At 48.1% G+C, this 24,703-nt stretch overlaps 1 protein-coding gene across 1 annotated transcript in view; it reads left to right on the top strand.

Annotated features, from left to right (window-relative positions):
* The window catches only part of wwc2 (WW and C2 domain containing 2), a 116,691-nt gene that overhangs the window by 46,065 nt on the left and 45,923 nt on the right, over positions 1 to 24,703 (top strand). The window contains exons 5-11 of the mRNA XM_033018850.1: positions 1,149 to 1,228; positions 7,243 to 7,372; positions 9,159 to 9,305; positions 9,927 to 10,000; positions 13,801 to 14,043; positions 16,430 to 16,519; positions 18,064 to 18,650. Coding sequence (XP_032874741.1) covers positions 1,149 to 1,228; positions 7,243 to 7,372; positions 9,159 to 9,305; positions 9,927 to 10,000; positions 13,801 to 14,043; positions 16,430 to 16,519; positions 18,064 to 18,650 — 1,351 coding nt within the window. The remainder of the gene's footprint in view (positions 1 to 1,148; positions 1,229 to 7,242; positions 7,373 to 9,158; positions 9,306 to 9,926; positions 10,001 to 13,800; positions 14,044 to 16,429; positions 16,520 to 18,063; positions 18,651 to 24,703) is intronic.

Here is a 24,703-nt window from a genome sequence, read left to right as displayed (position 1 = left end):
TCACCCTGTACATTAAAACTATCCTACACACTAGGGACAGGTTAGTTTAGTTTAGTGTCACGAGCATCGAGGTACAGTGAAACGCATTTTTGTTGCGTGCTATAAGGTCAGTGAAAAGATTATACAAGATTACAATCTAGCCGTCAACAGTGTACAGGATAAAGGGAATAGCATTTAAGACAGGGATCGGCAACCTTGTTCTGCATGGGGGCCAGGACTCATGTTTGTGAGTGGATGGCGGGCCACATCTATCGTCATAGTTAATAAACGGAGGTAATAATAATACATACTAACTAAATTAGTAATCAGTAATAATACACACTAATAATACATAAATTAGCTATAATACATACTAATTAGTGTGACTTTGTTTTTTGCATTAGACAATAAACAATAGGTGCAGGAGTAGGCCATTCGGCCCTTCGAACCAGCACCACCATTCAATGTGATCATGGCTGATCATCCCCAATCAGTACCACATTCCTGCCTTCTCCCCATATCCCCTGACTCCCCTGACTCTATTTTTAAGAGCCCTATCTAGCTCTCTCTTGAAAGCAGAGAATTCCACAGACTCACCACTCTCTGTGAGAAAACGTGTTTCCTCGTCTCCGTTCTAAATGGCTTACTCCTTATTCTTAAACTGTGGCCCCTGGTTCTGGACTCCCCCAACATCGGGAACATGTTTCCTGCCATGTAGCGTGTCCAAGCCCTTAACAATCTTATATGTTTCAATAAGATTCCCTCTCATCCTTCTAAACTCCAGAGTGTACAAGCCCAGCTGCTCCATTCTCTCAGCATATGACAGTCCCGCCATCCCGGGAATTAACCTTGTAAACCTACGCTGCACTCCCTTTCACCTGTTTTTCAATTAGATTTCTGCAATTCCCAGAACCCTCGCATCCCCTGGCCTGCGAGCCCCGGGACTAGCTGCAGTTCCCAGGTCGCGAAAACTAATAGGAAAAAAACCGCCTGCGGACCGGATGATTTCAGGTTCCAGGCCGGATCCGGCCCACGGGCTGGGCTGTAGGTTGCCGTCCCTGGTTTAAGAGAAGCAGAATTAGAGTTTTTTTCAGAAGTGTTGAGATGTATCCTGTCTTTTCAATGTGGCATTTTCATTTATTATTTGTTCTCCCCCCCCCCTCCTCCAGGTAAACAAGCTGAAGAGGGAAGTTTCCCAGATGAAGCAAGAACTGTTCTACAAAGAACAAGGGTTCGAAACCCTTCAAGAGTAAGTCCTAGAATCATGGAGTCTTGTGGGTGACGATGATGGCTAGTGGGCCGTGCAAGTTTTACTCTGATAATCATAAAGGCAGCACGGTGGCACAGCGGTAGAGTTGCTGCCTCACAGCGCCGGAGATCTGGGTTCGATCCTGACTACGGATGCTGTCTGTGTGGAGTTTGTACGTTCTCCCTGCGACCACCTGGGTTTTCTCCAGGTGCTCCAGTTTCCTCACACATTCCAAAGACATACAGGTTTGTAGGTTAATTGGCTTGTGTAAATTGTAAATTATCCCTAGTGCTTTAGGTAGTGCGATTGTACGGGGTGATCGCTGGTCGGCACGGACTCGGAGGACTGAAGCGCCTGCTTCCGCGCTGTATCTCTAAATTCTAAAGTTTCAAGTCACCTATCCATATCTCCAGAGATGCTGCCTGACCCATTCAGTTACCCCAGCACTTTGTGTCCTTTTGTGTACTGTACCGACTCCTGCAGTTCCTTGTTTCGACATGAATAGGTGACTTTTAGGATTGGGACCCTTCTTCAGACTCGGTGAATACAATTGGATACCTCACCAACTAACGAACAGCACGAAGATAAACAACAAGACATTTCCTATTGAGAGTTCAGGTTGTAGTTAGTTTCCCCAAAGTCGGCACGGTTGCGCAGTGATCCCTGCACATTAACACTATCCTATACGCTAGGAACAATTTACAATTTTATCGGTCAATTATCATAGCGGCATTTGGCTTGGAATAAATGTAAAAACTATCCCGAGTGTGTGTAGGATAATGTTAGTGTGCGAGGATCGCTGGTTGGTGCGGACTCGGTGGGCCGATGGTTGGTCTGTTTCCGCGCTGTATCTCTAAACAAAACTAAACCTACAAACCTGTACGTCTTTGGAGCGTGGGGGGAAACCGGAGCGCCCGGAGAAAACCCACGCAGGTCACGGGGAGAACGTACAAACTCCGTACAGACAGCACCGTAGTTAGGATTGAACCCGGGTCTCTGGCGCTGTGAGGCAGCAACTCTACCGCTGCCCCACCGTGCTGCCCACTAGGTTTGGTTAGGCAGTGTTTATATGACTCGTCAATAATGCAGTATCGTGAGAAATAGTTTGCTCACTGACAGGGCTGTTCGGTATCCAAAATATGTTTGGTCTCTTGTCAACAAAATACCACAAGGGAACAATGCTAAGCTGTGTGAAAGGCTTGGCAGGTCAGGGTTTGTTTACACCAGTACAACTTCTGCTGAAAGTTATTGTAAGCAAGCACGTTTAGCTTGCAAAAGCCAACAAAAGGACTGGACGAGCTTGATGCAGGAAAGTTGTTCCCAATGTTGGGGGAGTCCAGAACCAGGGGCCACACAGTCTAGGAATAAAGGGGAGGCCATTTAAAACTGAGATGAGAAAAAAAAAATCACCCAGAGACAATAGGCAATAGGTGCAGGAGTAGGCCATTCAGCCCTTCGAGCCAGAACTGCCATTCAATGTGATCATGGCTGATCATCCCCAATCAGTACCCCGTTCCTGCCTTCTTAAAGATTATGATGGAAACATAGAAACATAGAAAATACGTGCAGGAGGAGGCCATTCAGCCCTTTGAGCCAATGAACATTGACTTCTCCAATTTCTCCAATAGTCCTTGCTTTCTCCCTCTTTCCCCTCCCCTTCCCAGCTCTCCCACAACCCACTGTCTCCGCCTCTTCCTTTCTTCTTCCCGCTCCCCCCCCCCCCCCCATCCCCATTTCAGTCTGAAGAAGGGTCTCGACCCGAAACGTCGCTATTCATTGTGATCATGGCTGATCGTCCCCTATCAATAACCCGTGCCTGCCTTCTCCCCATATCCCTTGATTCCACCAGCCCCTAGAGCTCTATCTAACTCTCTCTTAAATCCATCCAGTGATTTGTCCTCCACTGCCCTCTGTGGCAGGGAATTCCATAAATTCACAACTCTCTGGGTGAAAACGTTTTTTCTCACCTCAGTTTTAAATGGCCTCCCGTTTATTCTAAGACAGTGGCCCCTGGTTCTGGACTCGCCCAACATTGGGAACATATTTCCTGCATCCAGCTTGACCAGTCCTTTTATAATTTTGTATGTTTCTATAAGATCCCCACTCATCCTTCTAAACTCCAGTGAATACAAGCCTAGTCTTTTCAATCTTTCCTCATATGACAGTCCCGCCATCCTAGGGATCAATCTCGTGGTATGGGAAAAATTATGGGCAAAGATATAGGAAATTTGTTTGTTTTAAGGGTTCTCGGTTCTTGGTCCACCAAAAATATTCCAAATGGAATTTAAACTGGAGGTGGTGGAGGGTGGACTTAAGCAAGGGAAGTGTAGACATGGACTCCCATGTTAGAGGGAGCAGTTGAGGCATTTGTTTCAGTTGTTCTGGCAGCAAGTGGCACTGAATGTGGAACAAAAGCAAAATGCTGGATAAACTCAGCGGGCCAGGAATCATCTCTCAGGGCTGGGAGAGAACGGAATGCAAGTGGGGTTTTCAGTAGCAGGTGGAGGAGGGATATGCCGAACAGAAATAATGACTGAAGGTAGTCAAAAATGCTGGAGAAACTCAGCGGGTGAGGCAGCATCTATGGAGTGAAGGAATAGGTGACGTTTCGGGTTGAGACCCTGGAAGGGTCTCGACCCGAAATGTTACCTATTCCTTTGCTCCATAGATGCTGCCTCACCCGCTGAGTGAGTCCCACCGTAAATTGGAGAAGCAGCACCTCATATTTCGCTTGGGTAGTTGACACCCCAGCGGTATGAACATTGACTTCTCCAATTTCAGGTAGTCCCTGCTTTCTCCCTCTTTCCCCTCCCCTTCCCAGCTCTCCCACAGCCCACTGTCTCCGCCTCTTCCTTTCTTCTTCCCGCTCCCCCCCCACCCCACCCCCACATCAGTCTGAAGAAGGGTCTCGACCTGAAACGTCGCCTATTCCTTCGCTCCATGAGTTAATCCAGCACTCTGTGAAACGTCACCTATCCATGTTCTCCACAGATGCTGCCTGACCCGCTGAGTTACTCCAGCACTCTGTGAAACATCACCTATCCATGTTCTCCACAGATGCTGCCTGACCCGCTGAGTTACTCCAGCATTTTGCTGAGTTACTCCAACACTTTATATTATCCGTTTTCTGTAGCTCGTGGGTCTTGTGCGCAGAAGAACCTTGTTCCACCAGCCCTTTAATAAAATTATTTGTTGTTCCACATTAGGTTGCTTTCTGCTTGCCAAAGAATTTCTAGGTCAGAGTATCTGCTTACATTAAAAAAAAACATGCGGTGCTGGAGTAACTCAGCGGGTCAGGCAGCATCTGTGGAGAACATGGATAGGTGACGTTTCACAGAGTGCTGGAGTAACTCAGCGGGTCAGGCAGCATCTGTGGAGAACATGGATAGGTGACGTTTCACAGAGTGCTGGAGTAACTCAGCGGGTCAGGCAGCATCTGTGGAGAACATGGATAGGTGACGTTTCACAGAGTGCTGGAGTAACTCAGCGGGTCAGGCAGCATCTGTGGAGAACATGGATAGAACATAGAACAGTACAGCACAGAAACACCCCTTCAGTCCACAATGTTTGTCCTGAACATGATGCCAAGCTCAACTGATCTCCTTTGCCTGTACGACCCACATCCCTCCATTCCCAGAACTTCCCTCAGCCTATCTAAAAGCCTCTTAAACCCCACTATCGTATCTGCCTCCACCACCACCCCTGGCAGCGAGTTCCAGGCACCCACCACCCTCTGTGTAAAGTACAAACCTGCCCCGCACATCTCCTTTAAACTTTCCCCCTCTCACCTTATAGCTCTGCCCCCTAGTGTGGGAAAAGGGTTCTGACTGTTTACCTTCTTATGCCTCTCATAATACACTTCTTTCATATCTCCCCACAACCTCTGAAGTTCTGGAGAAAACAATCCAAGTCTATCCAACCTCTCTCCCTGTAGCTGAAACCCTCTAATCCAGGCATAATTCTGGTAAACCTCCTCTGCACCGTCTCCAAAGCCCCCACATCCTTCCTGTAATGGGGGTGACCAGAACTGTATGCAATACTTACAGTTGCCAACTTTCTCACTCCCAAATAAGGAAGAAAAGGTCAAAATAAGGGACAAATTCGCAACGGCAATTCGTTGACCGACTGGGCCGTGGCTGGGTGAATGATGTGTTCGCCCGGGTGCTGGACTGCACACAAAGCCCAGCCGGCGGGCCAGCTGAGGAGTTTTGGCCCAGGGGCCGCGCGAGGTCGCACACAAACTCCGGCCACCCTGTCCAACTCATGAACCGATGATCGGCCGTGAGAAGGAGGGGTGGTGGTGGTGGTGTCGGCGGTAAGCGAAGGTCCGAAGGTCGGTCAGCTGGCCGGGCTGCCGACAGACCGACCCACGGGGCCACGGGCGAGGCGCTGGAGTAACTCAGCGGGTCAGGCAGCTCCTGTGGGAAAGTACTGGAGTCACACATTACTCCGGATTAAGAGAGTGGTCATGTTTTTGTGGAGCTGACTGGAAAAAAAAAGCCTGGCAATTTTCATTCACAGAATAGATGAATCGAGAACTAGAGGACATAAGTTTAAGGTGAAGGGGGAAAGATTTAGACAATAGACAATAGACAATAGATGCAGGAGTAGGCTATTTGGCCCTTCGAGCCAGCACCGCCATTTAATGTGATCATGGCTGATTATCCCCAATCAGTACCCCGTTCCTGCCTTCTCCCCATATCCCCTGACTCCTCTATTTTTAAGAGCCCTATCTAACTCTCTCTTGAAAGCATCCAGAGAACCTGCCTCCACCGCCCTCTGAGGCAGAGAATTCCACAGACTCACCACTCTCTGTGAGAAAAAGTGTTTCCTCGTCTCTGTTCTAAATGGCTTACTCCTTATTCTTAAACTGTGGCCCCTGGTTCTGGACTCCCCCAACATCGGGAACATGTTTCCTGCCTCTAGTGTGTCCAAGCCCTTAACAATCTTATATGTTTCATTGAGACGCCCTCTCATCCTTCTAAACTCCAGAGTGTACAAGCCCAGCCGCTCCATACTCTCAGCATATGACAGTCCCGCCATCCCGGGATTTAATGGGAATCTGAGGGCCAACTTTTTCTCACAAAGGGTGGTGGGTTTATGGAACGAGCTGCCAAAGGATAGCCACAAATAGCTAGTAGACAAAAATGCTGGAGAAACTCAGCGGGTGAGGCAGCATCTATGGAGCGAAGGAATGGATGACGTTTCGGGTCGAGACCCTTCTTCAGAGAGGCCAGGGGAGAGGGAGACGTGCCAGCAGGAATGCGACACAAAGATTTCAGTCCCTGCGCTTCCTCTTCTTCTACTTGCGAATGAAACATAAATAAACCAAAGGAATAGTTAGATCTGGCGCCGGGTGTTGAGCAGCCAGGTTGTTGTCTCTGTTGGCGTCAATATCTGCCAGGCCCTGACACAGCTCCATTTGGTGGGTGGTAGAGCGGGCACCCAGAGATGACATGGTTGGCTGTCTGTTGTTCTGCTCCACATTCACAGGCTGGACTCTGGCGGAGGGAGCCCCCATCTATCTCCACACGCTGGCATTGAAACGCCCAACTCCAGTACCAAGTCTGTTGAACTTCACCCTCGCTCCTCTGGGGAGGTCAGACCCTGGACAGCTTTTATCTGGTGAAGAGATGTAGCTGTGTAGTGGAGATGAGGTTGCCTTCCACTCCTGTGACCACTTGGTGGCTATCCAGTGTGCTTCTGTCCCAGTTGGCTGGATGGATGGATGCTGGGAGTTGTTTTCCATGTGGAGCAAAGGGGTGACGGGACTTCAGTCGGGGTGGCCTCTGCTCTCTGCTGATAGCCTGATGGAGGAGGTGATCTGGGTCTATGGAACGACAAGTTAGTGCCAGAGTTGCTGCTTGCCTTCGGATCCCTGCAGGCGGAATGCTTGCAAGTATAGGGAGCTGCTGGGCTCAAAGTGGGTCTTTGATTTGACTACGTTTTCAATCTCGCCCCCACGTTTATCTTCCCCTGGCTTTTAATCGGTTTCTTTGCCTCTTCTGCTGCAGAATCGATCGGAAGATGTCAGGAGTGCAGAATGGTTACCAACTGACAGAAGCCAAGGCCATCATGAGTCGACTAAAAACTATCAAGAAGGACATTAGCACGGGCGAGAAAGAGAAACAAGATCTGATGCAGGTACACACATTCACTGAACTGTGAGTTCAAAATGAGTCGGTGGCACAGCGGTGGAGTTGCTGCCTTACAGCGAATGCAGCACCGGAGACCCGGGTTCGATCCCGACCACGGGTGCTGTCTGTACGGAGTTTGTACGTTCTCCCCGTCACCTGCGTGGGTTTTCTCCGAGATGCTGAGAGAATGGAGCGGCTGGGCTTGTACACTCTGGAGTTTAGAAGGATGAGAGGGTTCTTATTGAAACATATAAGATTGTTAATGGTTTGGACACACGCTAGAGGCAGGAAAACATGTTCCCGATGTTGGGGGAGTCCAGAACCAGGGGCCACAGTTTAAGAATAAGGAGTAAGCCATTTAGAACGGAGACGAGGAAACACTTTTTCTCACAGAGAGTTGGGAGTCTGTGGAATTCTCTGCCTCAGAGGGCGGTGGAGGCCGGTTCTCTGGATGCTTTCAAGAGAGAGCTAGATAGGTCTCTTAAAGATAGCGGAGTCAGGGGATATGGGGAGAAGGCAGGAACGGGGTACTGATTGAGGATGATCAGCCATGATCACATTGAATGGCGGTGCTGGCTCGAAGGACGGAATGGCCTACTCCTGCACCTATTGTCTATTGTCTATTATCTTCCATTTCCTCTCACATTCCAAAGACGGACTGGTTTGTAGGTTAATTGGCCTGGTAAATGTAACAATTTGTCCTTAGTGAGTAAGATAGTGTTATGATATGCAGGGATCGCTGGTCGGCATGGACCCGGTGGGCTGAAGGGCCTTTTTCTGCTCTGTATCTCTAAACTAAACTAAAAAAAAAGCTATAATATTAAGATACAAGTGGGAGAGACGGGTCAGAGGTCATAGCATCAGAATAAACGGACGTACCTTTAGGAAGGAGATGAGGAGAAATTTATTTGGTCAGAGGGTGGTGAATCTGTGGAATTCATAGCCAGAGAGCAGTGCTGAACTACTATCTACCTCATTGGTGACCCTTGGACTATCTTTGATTGGACTTTGCTGGCTTTGCCTTGCACTGAACGTTATTCCCTTATCATGTATCTGTACACTGTGGACGGCTCGATTGTAATCATGTATTGTCTTTCTGCTGACTGGTTAGCACTGGTTACTATCTAAATGGTGTCAAGTTGGGAAAAGGGGAAGTACAAGGGGATCTGGGGGTCCTTGTACATCAGTCTATGAAAGTAAGCATGCAGGTACAGCAGGCAGTGATGAAAGTGAATGGCATGTTGGCCTTTATAAGAGGAATTGAATATAGGAGCATAGAGGTCCTTCTGCAGTTGTACAGAGCCCTAGTGAAACCACACCTGGAGTATTGTGTGCAGTTTTGGTCCCCTAATTTGAGGGAGGACGTTCTTGCTATTGAGTGAGTGCAGCGTAGATTTACAAGGTTAATTCCTGGGATGTCGGGACTGTCATATGCTGAGAGAATGGAGCAGTTTTGTTACAATTTGTTACATTTACCAAGCCAATTAACCTACAAACCAGTCCGTTTTTGGAGATAATAGACAATAGGTAGCGGAGTCAGGGGATATGGGGAGAAGGCAGGAACGGGGTACTGATTGGGGATGATCAGCCATGATCACATTGAATGGCGGTGCTGGCTTGAAGGGCCGAATGGCCTACTCCTGCACCTATTGTCTATTGTCTATTGCAACAAAACCTTTTCTCTGTACCTCGGTACACGTGACAGTAAACTAAGCTGAATTGAACTGTTCGAAGGTTGTTTAATTGATTAGGATGAGAATTTGATTTCACTTCCTCTGATTGCTTCTCGCCAGAGTCTCGCTAAACTGAGGAGTAGATTCCAGTCCAACCAACACGTGGGAAGCTCAGAGTCGGACCTGCAGTCTAATCCGGGCAGTTCCCATCTCTCCATCCCCAGGCACTGCCTCGACGTCGGCTCACAAACCAATATCATTGGAGACGTAAGTGTTTTATTTCTTTCAATAATCAGAGTCTACCTGCCCAACTTGCCCACAGCGACCAACATGCCCCATCTATACTAGGCTCACCTGTATGCATTTGGACCATATCCAAGACAATTCTTGCTTTTGAGAGAGTTCACCAGGTTAATTCCCGGGATGGCGGGACTGTCTTATGCTGACAGAATGGAGCGGATGGGCTTGTATACTCTGGAATTTCGAAGGATGAGAGGATATCTTATTGAAACATATAAGATTATTAATGGTTTGGACACGCTGGAGGCAGGAAACACGTTCCCGATGTTGGGGGAGTCCAGAACAAGGGGCCACAGTTTAAGAATAAGGGGTAAGCCATTTAGAACGGAGACGAGGAAACACTTTTTCACACAGTCGTGAGTCTGTGGAGTTCTCTGCCTCAGAGGCCGGTTCTCTGGATACTTTCAAGAGAGAGCTAGATAGGGCTCTTAAAGATAGCGGAGTCAGGGGATATGGGGAGAAGGCAGGAACGGGGTACTGATTGGGGATGATCAGCCATGATCACATTGAATGGCGGTGCTGGCTCGAAGGGCCGAATTGCCTACTCCTGCACCTATTGTTTATTGTCTATTGTCTATTTTTTCTTAGTTTGGACCAAAAAGCCAGGCCAACTTGGCAGAGAGTGTCAGACTGAGTCTTCAATATGAAGAAGCAAAGAGAAGGTAATTATGAATGGCGTATACACGTTGCTTGCTGCATGCCGTTTCATTCATTCATCTTCTTCTTGCGTATGGCGTGCACAGCCTAAAGTTGTAGGTCAACTTGTTCTATTTGTTCTTGCTTGTGCACGTCGGGTTGATTGCATTAGTCGAAACAGGGTGGACCACGTGAAGGTTGCAATCTCCCACCCCCATAATTTCATGTTACATAGAAAATAGGTGCAGGAGGAGGCCATTCGGCCCTTCGAGCCAGCACTGCCATTCATTGTGATCATGGCTGATCGTCCCCAATCAATAACCCGTGCCTGCCTTCTCCCCATATCCCTTGATTACACCAGCCCCTAGAGCTCTATCTAACTCTCTCTTAAATCCATCCAGTGACTTGGCCTCCACTGCCCTCTGTGGCAGGGAATTCCACAAATTCACAACTCTCTGGGTGAAAATGTTTTTCTCACCTCGGTCTTAATTGCCCTCCCGTTTATTCTAAGACTGTGGCCCCTGGTTCTATACTCGCCCAACATTGTGAACATTTTTCCTGCATTTAGCTTGTCCAGTCCTTTTATAATTTTATATGTTTCTATAAGATACCCCCTCATCCTTCTAAACTCCAGTGAATACAAGCTTAGTCTTTTCAATCTGTTCATATGTTATAAGAGTGGAATTAGGCCATTCAGCCCATTCAGCCCATTTAGTCTACTCCGCCATTCAATCATGGCTGATCTATCTCTCCCTCTAAACTCCATTCTACTGCCTTCTCCCCATAGCCCCTGACACCCGTACTAATTAAGAATCTGTCAATCCCAACCATTGACGGCCTCCAACAGATTTACCACCCTCTGGATACTGAAATTCCTCTACATCTCCTTTATAGAGGAACTTCCTTTAATTCTGAGGCTATGACCTCCAGTTCTAGACTCTCCCACAAATGGAAACATCAGCCTTCATCATTGTGAAAGCTTTGTCCCGTTGCTATTTATGATATGCACATCACCCTCATCATCAGGGAACATAGGGGGAGGGGAATGGTTTGTCCCCCATTGTCAAGCTGCATTGCTGAGGGTGGCACGGTGGCGCAGCGGTAGAGTTGCTGCCTCACAGCGTCAGAGACCCTGACCATGGGTGCTTCCTGTACGGAGTTTGTACGTTCTCCCCAAGACCTGCGTGGGTTTTCTCCGGGTGCTCCAGTTTCTTTCTACATCCCAAAGACGTGCAGGTTTGTAGGTTAATTGGCTTAGTGTAAAAGTAAATTGTCGCTAGTCCGCGGAACGTTTTTGAAAGTGGAGGGGCTGAGCGATCAGTACCTGGTGAGGGAGCGGAGTGACCGAGCAGGGTGAGGGTGTCTCTCTCTCTCCCCCCTCCCCCTCCCCCTCCCCCTCCCCCACTTGCCCACCACACCTCCTCCAGACTTTGCCTTGATCACCTTAATGCTATGCCCTCTGATCTTTGACCCTTTCACTCTGGTCCAGAAGGTTCTGACTGTCTACAATAAGTGTTCGTTTAACATTGGTACCACATTTGTCATTGAATTCTCTGCATTCCTGCAAACCAGCACTACTTCTCATCTGCTGCTTCCTGACTGACGCCCATTTATCTTTCCTTCGTGAGAACATAAAAAAGCAGATTAAGTTTGAAGTCTTTATTAAAGAGAAAACATTCCAATCTGGATTCCATTTATTATTCCAAGATACACAGGGGAGGCACGGTGGCGCAGCGGTGGAGTTGCTTACAGTACCTGAGACCCGGGTTCGATCCTGACGACGGGTGCTGTCTTTACGGAGTTTGCACGTTCTCCCTGTGACCGCGTGGGATTTCTCCAGGTGCTCCGGGTTCCTCCCACACTCCCAAAGACGTGCAGGATTGTGGGTGAATTGGCTTCTGTAAATTGCCCCTAGAATGAACGATAGAACTGGGTTAGGTAAGGGGGAGGTACAGCGAGACCTGGGCGTCCTTGTACACCGGTCACTGAAAGTTGGCGTGCAGGTACAGCAGGCAGTGAAGAAAGCTAATGGAATGTTGGCCTTCATAAAAATAGGATTTCAGTATAGGAGTAAAGAGGTTCTTCTGCAGTTGTATAGGGCTCTGGTGAGACCACATCTGGAGTATTGTGTACAGTTTTGGTCTCCTAATTTGAGGAAGGACATCCTTGTGATTGAGGCAGTGCAGCGCACGTTCACGAGATTGATCCCTGGGATGGCGGGACTGTCATATGAGGAAAGATTGAAAAGACTAGGCTTGTATTCACTGGAGTTTAGGATGAGGGGGGATCTTATAGAAACATGTAACATTATAAAAGGACTGGACTAGCTAGATGCAGGAAAAATGTTCCCAATGTTGGGAGAGTCCAGAACCAGGAGCCACAGTCTTAGAATAAATGGGAGGCCATTTAAGACTGAGGTGAGAAAAAAACTTTTTCACCCAGAGAGTTGTGAATTTGTGGAAATTCCTGCCACAGAGGGCAGTGGAGGCCAAGTCACTGGATGGATTTAAGAGAGAGTTAGATAGAGCTCTAGGGGCTAGTGGTATAAAGGGAAATGGGGAGAAGGCAGGCACGGGTTATGATAGGGGACGATCACAATGAATGGCTCGAAGGGCCGAATGGCCTCCTCCTGCACCTATTTTCTATGTTTCTATGTAACTAGTGTACAGGGTGATCACTGGTCGGCAAAGTCTTCCATGTTGCATCACTCATCTAACTTTAAACTTTAACCACATAAGAGAGTAAAATAAACATTGTAGTCATGGAGTCCAAGAGTGATACAGTGTGGAAACAGGCCCTTCGGCCCACCTTGCCCACACCAACCAACATGCCCCATCTACTCTGGTCCCACCTGCCTGCGTTTGGCCCATATCCCTCTAAACCTGACCTCTCCTTGTACCTGTCTAAATGTTTCTTGAACGTTGTGATAGTCCCTGCCTCAACCACATTCTTTAGTTTAGTTTAGCTTTTTAGAGAAATAGCGCAAGACAGGCTCATCGGCCCACCGAGTCCACGCGGACCAGCGACCTCGTACACAAACACTACCCTACACACCGGGGACAATTTACAATTTTTACTGGAGCCAACTAACCTACAACCCTGCACGTCTTTGGAGTGTGGGAGGAAACCGGAGCACCCGGAGAAAACCCACGGAGTCACGGGGAAAACGTACAAACTCCGTACAGACAGCACCCGTAGTCAGGATGGAACCCGGGTCTCTGGCGCTGTGAGGCAGCAACTCTGCTGTCTGGTAGAGGGGACCTTATTGAAACATATAAGATTATTAAGGGTTTGGACACAATAGAGGCAGGAAAAATGTTCCTGATGTTGGGGGAGTCCAGAACCAGGGGCCACAGTTTAAAAATAAGGGGCAAGCCATTTAGAATGGAGACGAGGAAACACTTTTTCTCACAGAGTTGTGAGTCTGTGGAATTCTCTGCCTCAGAGGCCGGTTCTCTGGATACTTTCAAGAGAGAGCTAGATAGGGCTCTTAAAGATAGTGGAGTCAGGGGATATGGGGAGAAGGCAGGAACGGGGTACTGATTGTGGATGATCAGCCATGATCACATTGAATGGCGTTGCTGGCTGGAAGGGCCGAATGGCCTCCTCCTGCACCTATTGTCTATTGTCTACCGCTACGCCACCATGCCGTTACATCTATGTTTTTAATGCAAAAGCAGAGAATTATAATAAAGAGATATTTTACAGAAACATAATTATTTTTTCTATTTAAAGCACTTTGGTTTCAACGCAAGTTGATTTAAATGTGCTGTATAAATAAAATGTACTTACTTACTTACTTACTTCTGTTTGCTCTTTCGTGCAGAATAGCGAATATAAAGATCGAGCTGTCGAGGCTGGACTCGGAGGCGTGGCCAGGGCTGCTGGACGTTGAGCGAGACAAGTTGATGTTGATGAACGAGAAGGAGGAGCTGCTGAAGGAGCTGGAGTTCGTGACGCTACGCAACTGCCCCAGCGAGGAGTGTGAGCAGCTGGAGCAGCGCAGGAGGCGGCTGGAGGGGGAACTGCACTCCGCTCCCTGCACCAGCACCCACGCACTGGCCCAGAGGTCAGTGCCCATCACACGGGCCGGGCTGAGCGAGCGGTGCTGACTCATAGAAACATAGAAAATAGGTGCAGGAGGAGGCCATTCGGCCCTTCGAGCCAGCACCACCATTCATTGTGATCATGGCTGATCGTCCCCTATCAATAACCCGTGCCTGCCTTCTCCCCATATCGCTTGATTCCACTAGCCCCTAGAGCTCTATCTAACTCTCTCTTAAATCCATCCAGTGACTTGGCCTCCACTGCCCTCTGTGGCAGGGAATTCCATAAATTTACAACTCTCTGGGTGAAAATATTTTTTCTCACCTCAGTCTTAAATGACCTCCCCTTTATTCTAAGACTGTGGCCCCTGGTTCTGGACTCGCCCAACATTGGGAACATTTTTCCTGCATCTAGCTTGGCCAGTCCTTTTATAATTTTATATGTTTCTATAAAATATCCCCTCATCCTTCTAAACTCCAGTGAATACAAGCCTAGTCTTTTCAATCTTTCCTCATATGACAGTCCCACCATCCCAGGGTTCAATCTCGTGAACCTACGCTGCACTGCCTCAATCACAAGGATGTCCTTCCTCAAATTAGGAGACCAAAACTGTACACAATACTCCAGATGTGGTCTCACCAGAGCCCTATACAACTGCAGAAGAACCTCTTTACTCCTATACTGCAATCCTCTTGTTATGAATTCGGCACGAAGGGCCGAATGGCCTACTCCTGCACCTATTGTCTATTGTCTATAACACGCTGACCTAAAGGCATGGAGTCATAGAGCAGTACAATCATTGGTAGAGCCATAGATTCACCTTAGACAACAGCAACCGAATAACGATATGTGCACCGGCACATTTTTCTCTACAAAAACAGGTTACAAGCAGGGTTGCCAACTGTCCCGTATTAGCCAGGACATCCCCTATATTGGGCTAAATAGGTTTGTCCCATATGGGACCGCCCTTGTCCCGTATTTGACGTCTACTACTCGGGTCGAGGGGACTGTCGGGTCGTAGTGCCGCGTCCGGCCCTGCCTCACCCGTCCCGACGTCGTGCAGCCCGTGGAGTGCAGCAGCAGCAGCGCCTCGCCCGTGGCCTAGTCGGTCGGCAGCCCAGCCGGCTGTCCGACCTTCGGACCTTCGCTTACCGCAGAGGTCCTTCTGCAGTTGTACAGGACCCTAGTGAGACCACACCAAGAGTATTGTGTGCAGTTTTGGTCCCCTAATTTGAGGAAGGACATTCTTGCTATTGAGGGAGTGCAGCGTAGGTTTACAAGGTTAATTCCCGGGATGGCGGGACTGTCATATGCTGAGAGAATGGAGCAGCTGGGCTTATATACTTAGAAGGATGAGAGGGTATCTTATTGAAACATACAAGATTATTAAGGGTTTGGACACAATAGAGGCAGGAAAAATGTTCCCGATGTTGGGGGAGTCCAGAACCAGGGGCCACAGTTTAAAAATAAGGGGTAAGCCATTTAGAACAGAGACAAGGAAACACTTTTTCTCACAGAGAGTTGTGAGTCTGTAGAATTCTCTGCCTCGGAGGGTGGTGGAGGCCGGTTCTCTGGATACTTTCAAGAGAGAGCTACATAGGGCTCTTAACGATAGCGGAATCAGGGGATATGGGGAGAAGGCAGGAATGGGGCACTGATTGGGGATGATCAGCCATGATCACAGTGAATGGCGGTGCTGGCTCGAAGGGCCGAATGGCCTACTCCTGCATCTATTGTCTATTATCTATTATCTACTAATCTACTAGATGGGGAGAACATGTTTCCACTAGTGGAAGAGTCCCGGACCAGAGGTCACAACCTCAGAATTAAAGGATGTTCCTTTAGGAAGGAGATGAGGAGGAATTTCTTTAGTCAGAAGGTGGTGAATCTGTAGAATTATTTGCCACAGAAGGCTGTGGAGCCAGGTCAAAGGCAGAGATAAATAGATTATTGATTAGTTTAGAGATACTGCGCGGAAACAGGCCCTTCAGCCCACCGGGTCCATGCAGACCAGCGATCCCCGCACATTAACACTATCCTACACCCACTAGGGACAATTTTCACATTTACCAAGCCAATTAACCTACAAACCTGCACGTCTTTGGAGCGTGGGAGGAAACCAAAGATCTCGGAGAAAACCCACGGGGAGAACGTACAAACTCCGTCCAGACAGCACCCGTAGTCAGGATCGAACCCGGGTCTCCGGCGCTGAATTCGCTGTAAGGCATCAACTCTACCGCTGCGCCACCGTGCCGTATACGGGTGTCAGGGGTTATGGGGAGAAGGCAGGAGAATGGGGTTTAGAGGGAGAGACAGATGAGCCATGGTTGATTGTCGGATGGGCCGAATGGCCTGATTCTGCTGCCATAACTTACAAACTCATGAACTTATAATGCTTTAATTTTCAGGTTAAAGTTACAAGAGAAGAGAAAGCGTCTAGTGCAGCAGCTGGAGGAGGCGACCCAACTAACCTTGTTCCTGCACTCACAGCTCAAGAGGTACGTGTGTGCTCACAAAGTGTACAAGGAATCTCAAACCCTCAATGGCAATCGGTCAGTCATAGGATCACACAGCATGGAATCAGGCCCTTCAGCCCAACTTGTCCGCACCGGCCAACATATCCCATCTACACTTATCCCACCTGCCTGCGCTTGGCCCATATCCCCCCAAACCTGCCCTATCCATGTACCTGTTTAAGAAGGAACTGCAGATGCTGGAAATTCGAAAGTAGACCAAAAAGCTGGAGAAACTCAGCGGGTGAGGCAGCATCTATGGAGCGAAGGAAATAGGCAACCTTTCGGGCCGAAACCCATCTTCAGACAGATGTGAGGGTGGGGGTGGCGGGAGGAAGGGTGGAGCCAATGGGCTGAGGGAGAGCTGAGAAGGGGAGGAGAAAGTAGGGACTACCTGAAATTAGAGAAGTCAATGTTCATACCGCTGGGGTGCAAACTGCCCAAGTGAAATATGAGGTGCTGCTCCTCCAAGTTCGGAGAAAACCCGCGTAGGTCACGGGGAGAAAGTACAAACTCCGTACAGGCAGCACCCTGAGTCAGGATCGAACCCGGATCTTAGACGTTATAAGGCAGCAACTCAGCCCCACAGCGCCACCTGGGAATACTTTGCTGCTGATGGATCCTGACTCGGGGTGCTGTCTGTATAGAGTTTGCACGTTCTCCCCGTGACCGGCGTGGGTTTTCTCCGGGCGCTCCGGTTGCGTCCCACACTCGTCAGATGGAACACGGGTCTCTGGCGCCGCGAGGCAGCAATTCTACCGCTGCGCCACCATGCCTCCCCTTGTCCTGTGTTGCCATGGTCACCGTTTTGCGTGAGGAAATACTTCACGAAGGCCTGAATAGAGTGCATGTGGAGAGGATGTTTCCATTAGTGGGAGAGTCTAGGACCAGAGGCCACAGCCTCAGAATTAAAGGATGTTCCTCTAGGAAGGAGTTGAGAAGGAATTTCTTCAGTCAGAGGGTGATGAATCTGTGGAATCCATTGCCACAGAAGGCAATAGACAATAGGTGCAGGAGTAGGCCATTTGGCCCTTGGAGCCAGCACCGCCATTCAATGTGATCATGGCTGATCATCCTCAATCAGTACCCCGTTCCTGCCTTCTCCCCATATCCCCTGACTCCGTTATTTTTAAGAGCCCTATCTAGCTCTCTCTTGAAAGCATGTGAAGGCCAATGGAATTTTTTAAGGCAGAGATAATAGACAATCGACAATTGGTACAGGAGTAGGCCATTCGGCCCTTCGAGCCAGTGCAGCCATTCGATGAGATCATGGCTGATCATCCACAATCAGTACCCCGTTCCTGCCTTCTCCCCATATCCCCTGACTCTGCTATCTTTAAGATCGTATAGATAGATTCTTGATTAGGACGGGTGTCAGGGGTTATGGGGAGAATGCAGGAGAATGAGGTTAGGAGGGAGAGATAGATCAGCCATGATTGAATGATGGGCCGAATGGCCTAATTCTGCGCCTTTCACTTATGAACGTGAAATTTCTTCTCACGCTCTGACGCTGTCTTCTTTCTCGCCAGCCTTTCTGCGAGCACGTTGAGCTTGTCTTCGGGGAGTAGCCTGGGATCGCTCGCCTCGAGCCGCGGCTCGCTCAACACCTCCAGCAGAGGTTCTTCCCTCAACTCGCTGAGTTCCGCCGAGCTGTACGGCAGCCTCTCGGACCAGCCGGCGCTGGACCCGGACACCCAGTACAAGCTGGACTTCATGCTGCAGGAGAAGGCGGCCTACAACCCCTCCGCCATCGCCACCATCCACGAGCACGAGGTGGCACGGGGACCGGGCGCCGTCGAGCCCCCCTTGAGTTCCAGGTCCTCGCTCTGCTCCCTGTCGCCCCCCGGCTCGCCACTGGTCTCCGACGTGGCCTTCCTGCCACCGGCGCAAGACTCGCCGCCCCACCGGCCGACGGGGGTCTCCGAGGAGCGCCGAGCGTCCTGGGACTTTGCCTTTCTCGCACCCTACGGTGACGGCAGTGGAGATGGGGAGAGCCAAGCGTTGGTGGAACCAGGGCAAGTCAGCCATAACCTGGACCCTGGCATCCAGGGCAGTGGTGGCCAGAGCAGTGATGAACCGGAGCAACCTCTCACCGCGCCAAACAATGGCAGCGCAGGTAAGAACCTTTAGAATCATAGACTCGTGCAGATTTACAAACTTGGTGGCAGTGTGAACTGTGAGGAGGATGCTATGAGGATGCAGGGTGACTTGGGGGAGTGGGAAGATGCATGGCAGATACAGTTTAATGTGGATAAATGTGAGGTTATCCACTTTGGTAGCAAAAACAGACAGGCAGATTACTATCTAAATGGTGTCACAGCAAAGATCCTATAGCGGAGCAAGATAGACCACTCCTGCTAAATGCAATGGGCTGACGTGTAGTACGCAACGGAGCGGAACGTGGGCCTTTTTTTCATCCATTTCAATAACCCGACCGACCCGACTCGCAGTGTAATTACGTTGCGGGGGAACAGTTTGTGTTAATAAATTATAATTCTGAAAATGAGGAGAAGATCTTTTACCAAATAACTTTTATTTTTACGAGGATGTTTCCGTAACCGGCTTCCGTCTCCGCACTATTATCCTACGGGATCTTTGGTGTGGAGACGGAAGCCGGTTATGGAAATGGGGCCGAAGATTACCCATGAATCTGCCCATGACCGTACTATGTCTTTTTCGTCGAGTGATCAATCTTGCTCGCTGTAGGATCTTTGGTGTCAAGTTGAGAAAAGGGCAAGTACAACGGGATCAGCTAATGAAAGTAAGCAAGCAGGTACAGCAGGCAGTGAAGAAAGCGAATGGTATGTTGGCCTTCATAACACGAGGAGTTGAGTATAGGAGCAAAGAGGTCCTTCTGCAGTTGTTTAGGGCCATAATGAGACCACACCTGGAGTATTGTGTGCAGTTTTGGTCCCCTAATTTGAGGATGGACATTCTTGCTATTGAGGCAGTGCAGCGTAGGTTTACAAGGTTAATTCCCGGGATGGCGGGACAGTCATATGCTGAGAGAATGGAGCGGCTGGGCTTGTATAAGATTGTTATGGGTTTGGACACACTAGAGGCAGGAAACATGTTCCCGATGTTGGGGGAGCCAGAACCAGGGGCCGCAGTTTAAGAATAAGGGATAAGGCATTTAGAACGGAGATGAAGAAACAGTTTTTCTCACAGAGAGTGGTGAGTCTGTGGAATTCTCTGCCTCAGAGGGTGGTGGAGGCAGGTTCTCTGGATACTTTCAAGAGAGAGCTAGATAGGGCTCTTACAGATAGCGGAGTCAGGGGATATGGGGAGAAGGCAGGAACGGGGTACTGATTGGGGATGATCAGCCATGATCACATTGAATGACGGTGCTGGCTCGAAGGGCTGAATGGTCTACTCCTGCAACTATTGTCTATTGCTGATTTCTTTTATTTTTCTAGACATCAATTTTGCAATATTATTTCAATTTCTATCAAAGAATAATTAGATGATCCAATGACAAATTTGTCAATGTGTATTTAAGAAAGAACTGCAGCTGTTGGAAAAATCGAAGGTAGACAAAAATGCTCGAGAAACAGCGGGTGAGGCAGCATCTGTGGAGCGAAGGAATAGGCGACGTTTTGGGTCGAGACCCTTCTTCTCTTCGAGAAGAAGGGTCTCGACCCGAAACATTGCCTGTTCCTTCGCTCCATGGATGCTGCCTCACCCAATTTGTCAATGTGATTCATTTGAAGAGTTTGAGAACCTTTGTAAAGCGCAATGGTTCAATTACGTGTGCACAGGAACAATGCTGCAGAGAACACATCAGGAGTCCAGAGTGTCTTATTAACACATGTCAAACGGATACAGGACAATTCAATTTTTACTTGCAGCAGCACGACAGAGATGCAAACACAGTACTCCCCAAACACCAGTGTAAGCAACAAAAATAACTTGCGCGTTTAAGAAACACTGAGTGCTCCAGCGTGGAAACAGGCCCTTCAGCCCAACTTCAGCCCACATCGGCCAATATCTCCCATCTACACTAGTGCCACTTGCCCTCCAAACCTGTCCTATCCATGCATCTGCCCAAACGTTTCTTAAACATTGGACAGACAAAGGAGAGTCAACAGATGTTGTTTGTCTAGATTTTCAGAAAGCCTTTGATAAGGTGCCACGTGAGGCTGCTAAGGAAGATGAGAGCCCACGGTATCAAAGGGTAAACACTAGCATGGATAGCAGGTTGGCTGGATGGCAGAAGACAAAGAGTGGCAATATAAGGGGCCATTTCCGGTTGGCTGCCATTGACTAGCGGAGTTCCGCGCGGCTCGGTGCTGGGGCCGCTACTCTTCACGTTGTATATTAATGATTTGGACGAGGGGATTGAAGGCTTTGTGGCCAAGTTTGCGGATGATACGAAAATAGGTGGAGGGGCAGGTAGTGTAGAGAAAGCAGGGACTCTGCAGAAGGACTTGGACAGGTTGGGAGAGTGGGCAGAGAAGTGGCAGATGGAATATAGTGTAGCAAAGTGTGGAGTCATGCATTTTGGTTGTAGGAATAAAGGCGTAGACTATTTTCTAAATGGGGAGAGAATCCAGAAATCGGAGGTGCAAAGGGACTTGGGAGCTGGTGCAGGATTCCCAAAATGTTAATCTGCAAGTCGAATCAGTGGTAAAGAAAGCAAACTCAATGCTCACATTTATTTCAAGAGGGCTTGTATACAAAAACAGGGATGTAATGCTGAGGCTATAAGGCGCTGGTCAGGCCACATTTGGAATATTGTGAGCAAATTTGGGCCCCATATCTGAGGAAGGATGTGCTGGCTCTGGAGAGGGTCCAGAGGAGGTTTACAAGAATGATTCCAGGAATGAGTGGGTTAACCTACTATGAGCGTTTGTCGGCACTGGGCCTGTACTCGCTGACATTTAGAAGAATGAGGGGGGACCTCATTGAAACATACAGAATAGTGAAAGGCTTGGGTGGAGAGGATGTTTCCACTAGTGGGAGAGTCTAAGACTAGAGGACACAGCCTCAGACTTAAAGGACGTTCCTTGGGAAGGAGATGATGAGGTGGAGGTGAATACCGAATCAAAAGTGTTGTATATGAATGTGCGAAGTATAAGAAATAAAATGGATGAGCTTGAGGCTCATTTAGAAATTGTTAAGTATGATGTTGTGGGAATTACAGGAACATGGCTGCAAGAGGGCCAGGGCTGGGAACTGAATATTCAAGCGTATACGTCCTATCGAAACGACAGACAGGTGGGCAGAGGGGTTGGGGTTGCCCTGTTAGTGAGGAATTCAGTCCCTTGCGAGGGGTGACAGAATCAGAAGATGTAGAGTCAGTATGGATAGAACTAAGAAATTGTAAGGGTAAAAAGATCCTAATGGGAGTTATTTATAGGCCCCTAAACAGTAGCCCGGAGATAGGGTGCAAGTTGCATCAGGAGTTAAAATTGGTATGTTGCAAAGGTCTCGCTATGATGGTTATGTGAGATTTCAATATGCAGGTAGACTGGGAAAATCAGGTTGGTACTGGACCCCAAGAAAGGGAGTTTGTAGAGTGCCTCCAAGATGGATTCTTAGAGCAGCTTGTACTGGAGCCTACCAGGGAGAAGGCAATTCTGGATTTAGTGTTGTGTAATGAACCGGATTTGATAAAGGAACTCAAGGTAAAGGAACCATTAGGAGGTAGAGATCATAATATGATGAGTTTTATATGATGAGTTTTAATCTGCAATGTTGGCATGAGGGAGGAGCTGGCCAAAGTTGACTGGAAAGGGACCCTAGCAGGGATGACAGAGGAACAACAATGGCAGGTATTTCTGGGAATAATCCAGAAGACGCAGGATCATTTCATTCCAAAGAGGAAGAAAGATTCTAAGGGGAGTAAGAGGCGTCCGTGGATGACAAGGGAAGTCAAGGACATTATAAAACTAAAAGAGAAGACGTATAACGTAGCAAAGATGAGCGGGAAGCCAGAGGATTGGGAAACTTTTAAAGATCAACAGAAGGTAACTAAAAAGACAATACGGGGAGAAAAGATGAAGTATGAAGGTAAGCTAGCCAAGAATATAAAGGAGGATAGTAAAAGCTTCTTTAGGTATGTGAAGAAGAAAAACATATTTAAGACAAATGTGGATCCCTTGAAAACAGAAACAGGTGAATTTATTATGAGGAACAAGGAAATGCCAGACGAGTTGAACAGGAACTTTGGATCCGTCTTCACTAAGGAGGACACAAACAATATCCCTGATGTACTAGTGGCCAGAGGATCTGGGGTGATGGAGGAACTGAAGGAAATTCACATTTGGCAGGAAATGGTGTTGGATAGACTGATGGGACTGAAGGCTGGTAAATCCCCAGGGCCTGATGGTCTGCATCCCAGGGTACTTAAGGAAGTGGCTCTAGAAATTGTGGATGCATTGGTGATCATTTTCCAATGTTCTATTGATTTTGGATCAGTTCCTATGGATTGGAGGGTAGCTAATGTTATCTCACTTTTGAAGAAAGGAGGGAGGGAGAAAACGGGGAATTATAGACCAGTTAGCCTGACATCGGTGGTGGGGAAGATGCTGGAGTCAATTATAAAAGATGAAATAGCGGCACATTTGGATAGTAGTAACAGGATCGGTCCAAGTCAACATGGATTTACAAAGGGGAAATCATGCTTGACTAATCTTCTGGAATTTTTAGAGGATGTAACTAGGAAAATGGACAAGGGAGAGCCAGTGGATGTAGTGTACCTGAACTTTCAGAAAGCCTTTGATAAGATCCCACATAGGAGATTAGTGGGGAAAATTAGAGCACATGGTATTGGGGGTAGAGTGCTAACATGGATAGAAAAGTGGTTGGCATGCAGGAAACAAAGATTAGGGATTAACGGGTCCCTTTCAGAATGGCAGGCAATGACTAGTGGGGTGCCGCAAGGCTCGGTGTGGGGACCACAGCTATTTACAATATACATCAATGATTTAGATGAAGGAATTAAAAGTAACATTAACAAATTTGCAGATAACACAAAGCTGGGTGGCAGTGTGAACTGTGAGGAGGATGCTATGAGGATGCAGAGAGACTTGGTGAGTGGGCAGATGCATGGCAGATGCAGTATAATGTGGATAAATGTGAGGTTATCCACTTTAGAGGCAAGAATGGGAAGGTAAATTATTATCTGAATGGTGCGGAGACTTTAAACTAGAATGGTTGGGGGGAGGGACTCAAATAGGGAAAGCTAGTAGTCAGTGTGTGAGGCAGGAGGCAGAGAAGGGTAGCACTCGGACACAAAATGTAGGGGAGAAAGAAGAAAAGATAATAAACAGAGAATACGAGGGGGTGGGTTTCTTAAATTAGTATATTTTAATGCTAGGAGCATTGTAAGAAAGGTAGATGAGCTTAGAGCCTGGAGTGACACCTGGAAGTATGATGTTGTGGCGATCAGTGAAACATGGTTGCAGGAGGACTGTGATTGGAAATTAAATATTCCAGGATTTCGTTGCTTCAGGTGTGACAGAATTGGAGGGGCAAGAGGTGGAGGTGTTGCATTGCTTGTCAGGGAAGGTATTACAGCAGTGCTTTGGCAGGATAGATTAGAGGGCTCGTCTAGGGAGGCTATTTGGGTGGAACTGAGAAGTGGGAAAGGGGTAGCAACACTTATAGGGGTGTATTATAGACCGCCAAATGGGGAGCGAGAATTGGAAGAGCAAATGTGTAAGGAGATAGCAGATATTAGTAGTAAGCACAAGGTAGTGATTGTGGGAGATTTCAACTTTCCACACATAGACTGGGAAACACATTCTGTAAATGGGCTGGATGGTTTGGAGTTTGTAAAATGTGTGCAGGATAGTTTTTTGCAGCAATACATAGAGGTACGTACTAGAGAAGGGGCAGTGCTGGACCTCCTGTTAGGAAATGAGACAGGTCAGGTGGCGGAGGTATGCGTTGGGGAGCACTTCGGATCCAGTGATCACAATACCATTAGTTTCAATATAATTATGGAGAGGGTCAGAACTGGACCTAGGGTTGAAATTTTTGATTGGAGAAAGGCTAACTTTGAGGAGATGCGAAAGGATTTAAAAGGAGTGAATTGGGACACTTTGTTTTATGGGAAAGATGTGGAAGAGAAATGGAGGACATTTAAAGATGACATTTTAAGAGTACAGAATTTTTATGTCCCTGTTCGGTTGAAAGGAAATAGTAAAAATCAGAAAGAGCCAT

This window comes from Amblyraja radiata, chromosome 3, assembly GCF_010909765.2.
Source record: "Amblyraja radiata isolate CabotCenter1 chromosome 3, sAmbRad1.1.pri, whole genome shotgun sequence".
Lineage (NCBI taxonomy): Eukaryota > Metazoa > Chordata > Chondrichthyes > Rajiformes > Rajidae > Amblyraja > Amblyraja radiata.
The sequence above is the reverse complement of the archived record's forward strand: the minus strand, read 5'-3'. Positions and strand labels throughout refer to the sequence as shown.